The sequence below is a fragment of the Euleptes europaea genome, chromosome 6 (genome assembly GCF_029931775.1).
Source record: "Euleptes europaea isolate rEulEur1 chromosome 6, rEulEur1.hap1, whole genome shotgun sequence".
Lineage (NCBI taxonomy): Eukaryota > Metazoa > Chordata > Lepidosauria > Squamata > Sphaerodactylidae > Euleptes > Euleptes europaea.
In genome coordinates this window covers 39510301-39523394 of record NC_079317.1, presented here as the reverse complement: position 1 = coordinate 39523394, position 13094 = coordinate 39510301, and the positions used below count along the sequence as shown (strand labels likewise).

General features: G+C 41.2%; 1 protein-coding gene across 1 annotated transcript in view; it reads right to left on the bottom strand.

The window, feature by feature from the left end:
- The window catches only part of BAZ1A (bromodomain adjacent to zinc finger domain 1A), a 51321-nt gene that overhangs the window by 31082 nt on the left and 7145 nt on the right, over positions 1-13094 (bottom strand). The window contains exons 5-11 of the mRNA XM_056850882.1: positions 11374-11461; positions 10009-10143; positions 6459-6561; positions 4397-4551; positions 3360-3455; positions 2603-2741; positions 1324-1470 (exon numbers count right to left, since the gene is read on the bottom strand). Of these exons, the coding sequence (XP_056706860.1) occupies positions 1324-1470; positions 2603-2741; positions 3360-3455; positions 4397-4551; positions 6459-6561; positions 10009-10143; positions 11374-11461 (863 nt within the window). The remainder of the gene's footprint in view (positions 1-1323; positions 1471-2602; positions 2742-3359; positions 3456-4396; positions 4552-6458; positions 6562-10008; positions 10144-11373; positions 11462-13094) is intronic.

The window sequence follows — 13094 nt, the reverse complement described above, 5'->3', positions numbered from 1 at the left end:
CCACCACTTGGAGGTTGGCAACCCCAGGGGAGGCCATGCAGAGAAGGCCTGGAGGGCTCCCCCCCTCCCAGGTGGGAGGGCAGCCAGCGGTGGGCCCGAGCAAACGAGGCGCCAAGGGGGCACAGCCCATGGTCGATCGGCAAGGGTGGAAGGAAGGAAAACAGACAAAGAGGAAAAGGGAGAGAGGAAGAAAGAAATGGAAAGAGGGGGAGAAAGAAAAGGATGGAGGGAGACAAAGAAAGACACAGAAAGAGAGGAAGAGAGAAAAGCCTTCCCCCACACACACACACCCCCGCCGGCCCCACGCGACCTGGCTCCAGGCCCTCCCACCCCCAGAGTCCACAAAAGGTCTCCCGAAGCCCGATCGGCTCCTGCGCGCATGCTCTGCCGCCGGGAGCTGCGGGCCTCTTCCCCCCCCTCTCGCTGCTCAACAGCTGGCAGCAAGAGGGGCTTACAGTGTGCCCTGGCGGTCCTGCACGCTGCAGATATAGGGGGCAGCCTTGGAGGAAGCGTCCCTCCCCCTCCTCTTGCTGACCAACAACCATCAGTCGGCGAGAGGAGGTCCAAGCCGTGGCCCCAGGAATACCCTCAGGGAGGGTCGCCCTGTGCCTTGCCTCCGCGGCGTGGCTCCCGAAAGCCACAAAAAATGTCCTCGGGGGCAGCATATGGCCCCCGGGCCTGAGGTTCCCCATCCCTGAGTTAAAGGGACTAGGCAAGTAGGTGATGTGAAAGACCTCTGCCTGAGACTCTGGAGAGCCGCTGATGGTCCATCTAAGTCAGTACTGTCTACACAGACTAAGGGTCAGATTCAGTATAAGGCAGCTTCATGTGTTCATGTGTACAAACACATTAGGATTTATGCTTCCAAATATAAAACCAATAAAAATGTACTGTTCTAGTCTCGGTAATGTGCCCTTTGGCATAATTGAATTAGCTGATGCAGTGTGCCAGTAGCATTCAAGGCTGGGCCACAATGTAGGTGTTTTCCATTGAACAATCAGCAGAATTAAGAGATGTCATATGTCTGGTGATGAAGTGCATATACCTTTTGGACTCTGTAGCGCTGAAGTAGTTTTTAAATGAAAACAAAGGAATATGACAATTTCTGAAGAGAACACAATTCTTAATGTGTATGGAATAGTGGAAATATTTGTCTTTTAAAGATCTCAGGATCACCACTGCAACTTGCACCTAAAATGCACCCTTTCTAAGCACTGCTTGAGCACACTAAAGTAAAGCAAAGCAAAGCTAAAAGAAGAAAGACTGCCATGCAAGCAAGTTAGTGTGGAAATTCTTTTTTGAGCAATATAATTGAAATCTGACCTTTGGTCTCAGCATCAGCTATTTGGTCTTTGGCCACTTCTTCTTCTTCTTCAGTCATAGCTTGAAAAATGGCCGTCAGGAAGAAAAACAATAATTCACACAGTGGGCCTTCACTGTCATTTCCTACAAGAGCTTCCTCTAACACTTCTGTAAAGAATGATTAAGACAAAGTGCACTTAGTCAAACTGTTATGCCCATTTAATGGAACAACTGAAAGTTGATCCCCTCCCATGTAACTGTCAATTTATTTATTAAGTCGTTGTTTGGGATATTTTCAAACTGGTGTGCAAAAAGGAGACTTGCCCCGATCCAAAAAATTTTTTCCCAGGCATGAGTGCTTCGAGAAGATGGTGCTCTTCTACCTGAAGCACTTCCCTAGTCGTAGCCTATATTTGCCCAACTTTCATTGTGCACTATCCTGTAGGACAGCATATTAATATTGTCAGTGCTGTCCAACAAAATCAATAGAACTGAGAACATGAAAGCCCTGTGCATGCATCTGAGTGAAAAAAAATTCAAGATCAGGGTGACTGTAAGCAGCATACTTATAATAAGGACAAAATTAATTAGATACACTAAAAATAAATATAGCCAATTAGAAGCCCATGCACCAAAGACATATATAGCTGATTGCCATCATCCATCTGTGCCCTAACAAATAGGTACAAAGAATCCTTTAGCACTAAGTCAACCCTCTAGGAGGGACAGAAATGTGAAAAACCCACAACACAATGTACTACTCAAGTTCCCTGCATCATTTTTTTTCCAGTTAGAACTGACAGCAGATAAATCTGAAACTTCTGACTAAAGTGAATCATGACAGAGCCACACGTATTGGAGAAGGACATAATCTAGCCTATTTGGCCAATAAGTCAATCTGGTTACTGATCCTGGTATACTGCAAGAATGAAGGTTCAAATAGGCTATATTGGAGGATGTTTTAGATTATAAAAAATGAGTTTTTTAGCCAGATCGCACACAAATGAGCCAGCTGCTTGAGAAGGAGAACCCACAGTAGGAACAGGGCAATTTGGAGACAGCCCACAGTCATAGCATTATCATGATGGCACTTTTTGCAGCCATGAGAATGAACAGTCTCCAAGTACAGCCAGGTTTACACCTAGACTTCATCATGCAATCCCATGCACAGGAAATCATATACAGGAAAAGACAACCTGAAGGTTTACCAGACAACTGATATTTTAGGATGCAAATATAAAAACAGCAACAAGCATGTAAGAAGTCACACAGCCAAAAGAAAAAAGATTAAGAAACTTGCCTAAAGTCACTCCATCAGGAAACTCATCTTGAAGATCAAAGAGTTCTCCAAAGGCATGAAGGAACTCCAAGACCATGAGTGCATCTCCAAAGATCTCAGGAGGTAGTCTGGTTTTCACTGGGGTTGGAACTGGAAGTTCCTGCAGTGTAAAGAAAAATGCTGAATATTTACTGCATGTTTCAGATATGTAATACCCAGCAGTATAAGCTTTCCTAATTTGAGGTATACATTATATCTGAACTTCAATTATTGTAGATTTAAGTAGCTTCCAAGCATCCAGAAGCAATCTGACCATTCTGATAATTCCTCTCATTTTTTAAGAAGTTACTTGGTCATATCAAACATTTTCCATTCGGTAGCTTTCCATTTACAGGATACTTACTAGACTCCTAAAATCTTTAAGTTCTTAACTGTAACATGTACATAGAACCTTCTGAAGAACACATTATAACTGCCCTAAGATAGCAATGAACATGATCACTATTTCCTTCATCTAAAACTCTCTCTAACTTCAGAACAGGCCTGAGAACACATAAGAGGGACCTGGAGAACAGAGATCCCTACATAGATTTCAAAGAGTTGGGACATATTCCTAAGCATGTAGGATACCTATATGACCTCCTGCTTTATTTCTCTAACATACTAGAGGCAAGCATAGTGGTGTGGTAGTAACTTGAAGAAATCAAAGCACACACAGACACACAACCCTTATCAGCTCCTACAAGCCATAGGCTACCTTTCTATAAGTCAACGTTACCTTAAGATCATCACATTCCATGTCTTCTCTACGCTTACTCCACTGTTTTAGATGCTCCAGGTATTTCCTTTTTTCCTCACGTAGTTTCTCTCTTTCCTGTAATTAAATTGAAAGCTACTATCAAAGAGATTGCCCTGACCTGGATGGCCCAGGCAAGCCCGATCTCATCAGATCTCAGAAGCTAAACAGGGTTGGTCCCGGCTAGGACTTGGATGGGGGAACCACCAAGGTATACCAGGGTCGCTATGCAAAGGAAGGCAATGGTAAACTGTCTCTTGCCTTGAAAACCCTGCTGGGTTGCTGTAAGTCAGCTGTGACTTGACGGCACTTTACACACACATATCAAAGAGATTACACACACATATCAAAGAGATTAAACTATAGCTTCTTATTATTATACCTGAGCAAACTATCAACAGAAACATGATTTCTATTCTAATCAGTCTCAGAGAATGTCTTGTACACAAAGGTAATATAATAGTTTTAATAGCATCCATCATGAGGAAGGATCCATGGCTCATCTACTTAGCACACAGAAGATTCTTGGTTCAATCCCCAGCATTGGACCAGGAAGGAGGTGACATGAAAGACCTCCACCTGACACCCTTGGAGAGCTGATGCCAGTATGAGTAGAAAATACTGACCTTGATAGACCAAGGGTTTGATTCAGTATAAGGCAGCATTATGTGTATTCATACCAAGATGTAATTACAATAAATATATTATGCCATTTGCTTGAAAATTTAAACCTTTGGCTTACATTGCATTTTAGAATTTTAATTTGTACTAGCTAGGTGGTTCTGGACAACAATATTTTAAATTGTGAGCCACTCATCTGCAAGGTTAACAATGGTCTGTTGGTGAGCAGTCCTTAGAAGCTTCATACTCTGTCACATGGCCAGTCTGAAAAAAAAGCACTGCTGCTTGTCAGATTCAGTTCCTAGCAGCAGGAAATCTCTAAACACAGCTGCAGAACGGGGTTCTCACTGCTATTTCAAATTCACAACTATTAAAAACTACAATAGGGAGTTCCTGACCTTTTCTTTTTCTATTTTTAGTCGCTCTCTCTCTTCTTTCTTCTTCAGCCTTTCTTCTTCCACAATCTTCTTTAATTCTTCCCTCCTTTTTTCCTTATCTTCTCTTTCTCTCTTCTTAGACTTTACTACATTTGCTTTCTCCCTTTTAATTTTTTCTTTTTCAAAGGATATACAAGAGAAGTTATTTTTGTTTTTAAAAAGGTTACATTACACAGCGAAACTGTACATCTAGATCAAGTTTTCAAAAAAAGACAAACAGGTGAACATCAGTTTTATCCCCCAGTCTGATCTATAAAATGCTATGCAAATAAGAACAAGCAGGTGTAAAAAGTTTCAAAAATGCTTCATATCAAAACCAGCAAAAATTATGTTTTACTTCTCAACTTATACACCTGGTTGCTGGGGCAAGGGAATAAACAAGAATTAACCACAGGTCACCAGGCAAGTCCCAATTGTCCCTTTTAGTCTTACAGGCCCTTTACGTTTAAAAGCAGCTTAATATACAATTGTTCAACACTGAGCAGCATTCTGGAGAATGCAACTTTTTCTGTACTTAATAGAACCTGCCACATGCAGAACCTTCAGAACACAGCCCTGAATTAAATAGGGTTGTACTTTTGAGGCTGCAAGACAGAATGGATACCACAAAGACAACATTGTAGAAATACTGGACTAGAACGATGGAGGAGGCTAAATCACAGTGGGTAGCCGTGTTAGTCTGTCTGCAGTAGTAGAAAAGGGCAAGAGTCCAGTAGCACCTTAAAGACTAACAAAAATATCTTCTGGTAGGCTATGAGCTTTTGTGAGCTATGGAGGAGGCTAAAAACAGCAATCCTGTCACAAGATTTAGTAGTAGGCAATCAGCCTCTGCAACTTAACTAAAATACTTTGGGTATAATTTAAGCTAGAGGTGCACGCCAATGCACACTAGGAACTTGGGTTTTCTGGATGACTTCACTACTGGAGACAGCTTAGAATGTAACAAGAATATCTGCATAAAAATGCCATGAGCTTAACAGGGAAGGCACGCAAAGAGTATCTGTAGTGGGCTGACTGATTAATGCCTCAGTATGATTACCCCTGATTCAGAGGAGGGGTTGCGCCTATCTCCTTTGATTGCAACACGTCACAGGTTCAATCCCTGGCATCTTCAGTTATAAGGGTGGGGTATTTGGTGGTGTGAAAGACTGCTGCTGGAGAGCTGATGCCAGTCACAGTAGATAGTGCAGACATTGATAGACTCATTAAGCACAAGTATTCGGATCACACTAATAACAGACATAAATCTAACCAGCTCAGATCCAAAGGTCAGCATGAGTTCATTTTAAGCAAAGTAGGGCTAGAGAATAGTTCAAATCCCTGGACACCAACAAACGTTTCTGGTCATGCATGGTGCCTGTGATTTATTTAAAAAAATATAAATACTTTTACATTGGTAGAATTCTTAAAATATCTGTATATTAGCAACATATTACTATAAATTAAGCAAGGAAAGAAACAAGGGTAACTAGGCCATCTATTACCAATACTATTAAAGCCAAGGAAACAGCCTCAAACATAGACACACACATTCCTGAGCCTTGCAGCAGCCAGGTACAATATAGCTAAGGAACTGCTGTGGTGCCTCCAAAGGGGGTCCCTGGCTGCCGCAAGGCTTTAAAAAGCCCTTTTTAAAGAGATAAGAAAATGGGGCTTTCCCCCCCAAAGAAAACAGCGATGCAACGCTGTTGTTCAAGGGGACGTTCCCAGGCTGGAGGGGCTTTGGAAGATGACTACCATCACTCCCCCAACGGAACTACCCCCACCACCAGTGTTAAGTGATTCTTATTCTGAGGCCACTTACACTAGCAGCGGGGTCACACTGCCTCCAGACCACTTTCAGCCCCCCACCTCAGGAATGGGCTGTTAATTTCCAAGTAAACATGGTTAAGGCTGGCCCATACCAATTTCTCCAGTTGAAGATTATGCACTAAGAGTCTTGTCTGCTGCCACAGCAGAAATCAACAAAATACTTGACTTTACATCTACAAAAAACTTGTGCATCACTCCTAATTGACCTTACCTATGGTCCTCATTTCTTCTTTTTCTTTTTGGAGTCTTGCTCTCTCTTTTGCTGCACTGCTTGTGTTACTAGGACTAAGTGGCTCATCTACAACTCTGTCCACCTTGATGGGGGATGGGAGTGAGGAGAGGAACACAAGATTACAAATGGGCAAATAATTGACAGCCTAAAATCTTTCCACAACTTTGTAAATTAAAGACTTTGTGTTCATTTATTAAAATACTTATAAAACAGCCATACTATATAGGACTTAAGTCACTATGTAAAATAAAAACATTATAATAGATTCGAGAGGAAAAAATCTCATAAACCCAGCCACTAAGATCTTTTGTAAGGCCAAGAAAAGCTCTCCTGAATAGAGCAGTTTAACAGCTCCTTCTGAAGATGGAGAGGGCAGCATGATCTCCCAACAGAAACCCATTGAGGAAAGTTGGAACAATGACAGATAAAGATTTGGAAAGGGCTGTTGATGAAGGTACAATCTATGACTGAGGAGACAGTCGGCAAAAGTTGTTGGAAGAAATGTAGACTGTGCATAAATACTAGGAGAGGCACAGTTTCACATGTGTAGGTCCCAGTTCATGAAGGATTTCCAGATAAAAACCAGCATTTTAAATTGAACCCAGAACTAAACAGGAAGCCAATTCTTTGGAATAGGTGGAGTGTAAGTCGAACTATTTACGTCATACAATCACCAAACTTCAGAAATGTCAATGCAAAATGCTGAGTTGTCATTAAGGGATGCCCCACACAGAACACATTATAATGCTGTGGCCTTGAATTATGCTGATCTGTGATAATACAAAGAGATCAAATGAGTTCACGAGGATTCCCAAGCTATGTGCTAAGTATAGATGGCTAAAGAACCTGTTGTGACTGCAGTAATCTGCTTTAAAGGTGGTAACACAACTCCCTCCAAGATATCAGCTTTTCCAACCAGAATCAGTCTACCTGAATTCCATTTCAGCTTTTTCCCCCACAGCCACTTGACACAGTATCAAAGTATAATGGTGAAAGCTGCTTCAGGTGGCTCAGACAATGGAATACAGAGATAGGTTTCATTTGCATATTAGTAACACCCAGCTCCAAAACTATGGACGATCTTGTCAAACTGTATATAAGCTGTACATAAACATTGAACACAAAAGGGGAAAAATTGATGTATAGGGTACCTCATGTCACACCCTGATCTCTATCAGTAGAAAAGAGCAAGAGTCCAGTAGCACCTTAATGACTAACAAAATTTCTGGCAGGGTATGAGCTTTTGTGAGCTACAGCTCATTTCTTCAGATACAACTAGAATGTGAGTCCATCTATCCTTAAGTAGAGAAGAGTGAATTAGACACACAATGGCAATGTAAATGTCAAAAGCAAGTAAATGACATTAGCATGTGTGATTGGATTAGGTATGATATGCAGAGGGGTAGTAGGCCTGGAGAAATTAGCATTGGTAATTTAAAGTGCTACTGGACTCTTGCTCTTTTCTACTGCTATTGACAGACTAACAAGCTACCCTCCCCGATCTACCTCATCTCTATATTCAATCATACAAAAATGAATGACACCAACGAAGTGCTGCTTCCCAAATGCCCACCTCAAACATCAACCATGCTAACAAAATTAAGTGATCCACAGCATCAAAGGACACTCATATCCAACATCTGAAGGCCGAGATTTCCCACCAGAGTTGTATCCATTCCAAACCCAGGCCTGAAATCAGTCCGAAATAGATCAAGGGCAGTTGTTGTCCAAAAAAAGTCTGGCACTGCTTAGCCACTACCCATTCAATAGCACTGCCCAGAAATGGCAGAACTGAAACTGGTCTACAATTGGATGCATAACTCTTTACAAATGATTATTCTTTCCCAGTAAAGTCCTATTTACAGCCTATTTCAGAAATTCTTGGGAAAACTCCTTTAGTCAAACACAGATTCATCACCCTGGCATGGTTATAAAATACAGGTGGTGACCTTCACACCCCAATAGAATCCCTGAGAGAGGATTCTGAAACCGTCCAAAGTAAATCATATGAGATGGTGCTTCCGATACCCCTGGTATAGGAACTACATCTAATCTAATCTGGCATCCAAGTCAGGAGAGGCCAGAGAGACAAGGCTGCTTTGGCACAGATGTTGAAGACTCCAGAAAAACAAATTGCTGGATCCCCAACACCAGGGTCAAGTCTACATCTGCCAACTTAGCCATGTCATCCATTGGTAAGCTAAATGAACAGTAAGCCAGTAAAACCCTAATCCATCCTTGTACTCAAGTACACAGATCAATGCCAGCTTCCATTTGCACCAGGAACCCATTAAGGACAGACTTATGTATAATGATTGACACCACGTCCTCCAACAGCATTTCAGGGCAGATAAAGAACCACATCCACAGTCAGAGCTAACTGTAAAAAATATTATCAAGAACTTTCAGCCACATTTATACATGGTAGGTCAATATGCTCCTCCCAGACCATCTCATATATAGTTCGAATCTTATTTTTAATCAACTAAGCTTTAAGGCCATCGTTCCTCTAGCATGTCCCTGCAGTTTGGAGCTCTGGATTTTGAGGGATGTTTCTCTGTCCAGAAACTATATCCAGTGCATTTGAGGGTTCTGAAGTTTGGTGAGATGTATGTCAGCGGCTAATGAATGGTTTCTGCAAGGGAACATAATCAAGTAACACAGAGATAGGAGAGCTATGGTGTTGGAAGATGGAGGGTGTGTTGTGTACAGCCTCTGTCCATTCCAGAGAGAGATGGGTGAAGACATTCTCAGTATTACCCCTTTGATTTTGATTAATACTGATCCCTAAAAAGTTAGACCCAAATCAGAAGTATCAGGCACCCAAGTTAGTCAAGGCTGCCAAGATAGTTCAGTTCTGGGGATGGACCTAATCTCTCCAAACAATAGGTGAACCTATTGGTCTCCCAAACCTCCCAGCCAATTGCTGGGTACTAAGCTTTAATCCACAGGGAACAGCACTTCCAAATTAGCATCTGTATGACAAATGATTGGAAGAGTAATTATACTACTAGAAATTTGGTCTGACCAAGACCTTTGTTGTGATAGCCAACTTTGACAATTTCCTTTGATTCCAAATGTGAATACCAATTATGAATACTATGTAATCAACCTGAATCTAGGAGGGAAGGTTACAAGCCAGCATGGTGTAGTGATGAAGAACCGTGGTTAGGAGCGGTGGACTCTAATATGGAGAACCAGGTTTGATTCCCCACTCCTCCACATGAAGCCAGCTGGGTGGCCTTGGGCTAGTCACAGCTCTCTTAGAGCTCTCTTAGCCTCACCTACCTCTGTCTGTTGTGGGGAGGAGAAGGTGATTATAAGCCGGTTTGATTCTTCCTTAAGTGGTAAAGAAAGTTGGCATATAAAAACCAACTCTTCTTCTTCACTTTTGCCCAAGGATCTTGACAAATTACCATCTCTCAGCATCATATTCCCATTGCAGTGACTTACTTCCAAGAATTATTGTTAAGGTAGCAGAAGAATGCAAGTGGCACAGTTCAAAAGTAGGAAGAACCACATTACTTACCTGATCCTCGGTTGCCATCTTTGGAGGCCTCCCTCGCCGCCTGCTTGAAGGACTGAAGGCAAAAGTGGGTGGATCATCAGGAAAGAAGTAGGAAAAATTCTGTTCTGCAATCTTGTATTTTGCAACTGATCTTGCCTTAGTAAAGAAAGGTGAAAAAAATAATTTGTTGTTTACATTTATACACTAGCTAATAAGCCATTGTTTTAGAAGGACAAAGAAGCAACTACTCCTATTACCAAGGTTTCCTAGTCCATTGCATGAGGTATCTATACTAACCAGAACCCCTCTTGAGTAAGCATCACAGAGAGACTGCTCAAGGACTAGACTATTATTTTCCAGTAGTCAAAAATGCAGTGATACAAGAGAATAAATTATACCACCAATGAAGCCTCAAATCTAATTCCAATTTATATTAAACATAATACTATACACAAATTAGAGAACAATTCATGGCAAATAAATAAAACAGCATAATAAGTAACTTTTCCTTCCTTGATCCTAACTATCACCAACAGAATGAATGGGCTTTTTTCACCCCATTCCTGAAGGGGGGGGGGGGACAGAAACACCTTAGGAACTAGTGTGATCCCACACCAGCATATATGCCATCTTATCAAGGAATAAGGTGGCACCTACACTGGCATGGGGGCAAACACCCTAGTGTCTGGGCACTGCTGTGCCAGCAAGGCTTTCCTGGAAAGGAAAACCTTTGCCAGTTGGGGGGGGGCATTTCCGGGGATGGAGCTGCCTTTAGGCAGCTTTACACAGCCCTTTCGTCCCTGGGAACGCCCCCTTGAACAGCGATGTGGTTGCGCCACCTTTTTCAATGGTGCAGCCTCACTGCTCGTTATGGGGCATTTCCCCCCTTTTAAAATTTTAAATGGTTAAAATGGGGTCCCCCCCTTTAGGATTGCACTCTAAATCACATTTTCCTCTACTTCTGTAATCCCTTCTGAGCCTTACAAAGTAGATTCCTGGGGCTGCGGGGCCATCATGGATTAACAGCTATATGTTGGGAAGAGGAGGCAAAGATTTGCCTACGCTGCCTCTCCTGTCAGTGCCACACAAATTCTATATGGACAATGGCAGCATGTTGAAGTTATGAATCTTAGAAAAATCTACAGTCTCAGTCAAATAAACTAAGGCTACTATCCTGTGCTCACTTACAGGAAAGTGGACACCTATTCAACTTAGGAAAGCAAGTACTCGGTGGGACTTCCTGGTAGGATATGGTTGCAGTTTTGCCAGGTGTATTATTAGACAAGTAATTTGCAGATCAAAACACTGAACTGTATATAGCCCATTTCAAATTCATTAAATAAATATTTTCATTTATCTATTCACATTTCAACTCACTTAGATTACCTTAATTCTAACAATGCCATCATGAGATACACAGTGTTGCTTCAAAAAAAGCTTAAGTCTGTCACGAGAAAAGAGATGCTTTCTTCGGCTACAGTACAGACCAAAAAGAAAAGGAATACAACTTAATTATTAAAGATCTTATTACCAATATTATTACAGTTTTTGAAAGAAATTTAAATTTAGCAGTAATAGGCAACTACTGAGGAATTCTAACAGGAAATACAGATATCAAGTGACGCATTCCAAAGCTGACCCAGTCTATAGCTTTATTGCAGGAGAAAACAGAAGCTGTTTATAAGTTCTCATTCAGTAAATAAGCAGGCTTTGCATTATACAGAACAAGAGTAGACAACCCCAGCACATGCGCAGAGAACCATACACCATACAATTTTGCTTAGCATCCAGGGTCAAATATCTGCCTGAGCACAAAGAGGCCGGTGTCACAGAAGGAGGTAAGAGGCATAGTTTACGCCAGTCATCACCCTCCCAGACCTACACAGCTACCAGCTGAGTCCCAGCCAAATCCCTGAGAAGTTGGCACAACCACTAGGGCTTGGTTGCTCTAACCATGTCCTAATACAACCCTTGTGTCCCCTTCACCCCATTTTGTTTGTCAGCACACTAGTATCTTCACAGGTAGATGCTATATTTTTTCCGAGGATTCGGGCAAAAAAGGCAGCCTACTCCTGACACAGAACACGTTCCAATCCTCTATTCAAAAACTACTCCATGCACTTAGAAGCAAGTTACCTTGAGTATCGAGATGAAATTTAAGGTACTTGTTCTATTTTTAGGAGTCAACCACAGAGAACTTCTGAAACACAGAATAAGGCCTCCCACTGCCAGAAACCATGAGCCATACTGCTAGTTTTTGAATTTCATTGTTGCTACGAAGTTTTGCAATCCCATAGCCTGGTGCTCAGCATTTGACCAGTCAAGAGTGATATGGTCAATTGATGTGTAGGTTTACAGCACCAACTTCACAAGGACAAAACAAACCAAAAAATCTGCCAAAAGATATGATGCTTATGCTAATTCCAAAAGCAAATTAGTAATAATTGTGAAACAAAGTTATACTTGTTTTAAAAATTAACAATGTTAAGTATAGTTTCCAGAAGCATGAACAATTGGATGAACAATTTCTCTTTAATTTTTATCCTGGAAGATTAGAGTCAACAGCTACAATTGTTCTGAAATCCAAGCAAAGCAGAAATAAAAGACCATAAGCAATTTTAAAAAGTTAGTTTTAAAGGCTGTTGTGCTAAGTAGACAAAAGGCTAATCAATTATTGGGGTTTTCCAAAAAAATCTGAATGGGGAAGTGTCTCCAATATCATAGATAGTGTGATCTGATTTAGCATGTTTGACTTCTATTTAGTACGTAAAATTTGTAAGAGTCCTCCATGTTAATTTTATGTCCCAACAGCAACAAATACTTGATTAGGAGAAAAAAACCAAGTGTGATTAAAATGGTATAATCAAACAAATGACAATCTTTATGTAGAAATTATTTTTCATTAGAATACCATCTGTAAAAATGTACAGATGGCACACCAAGTACTTCCCCTTACAATAAGTTAAAAAAAATATGCTGTGGACATGGTTGTCCATCTGACAGTATTTTACTTGTATGCTAACCTATTAAAAATCTTTATTTTGAGCCCACAAACCCAATATACAGCACAATCCTATACAGAGTTACTCCAGTCTATTAATTTAAAT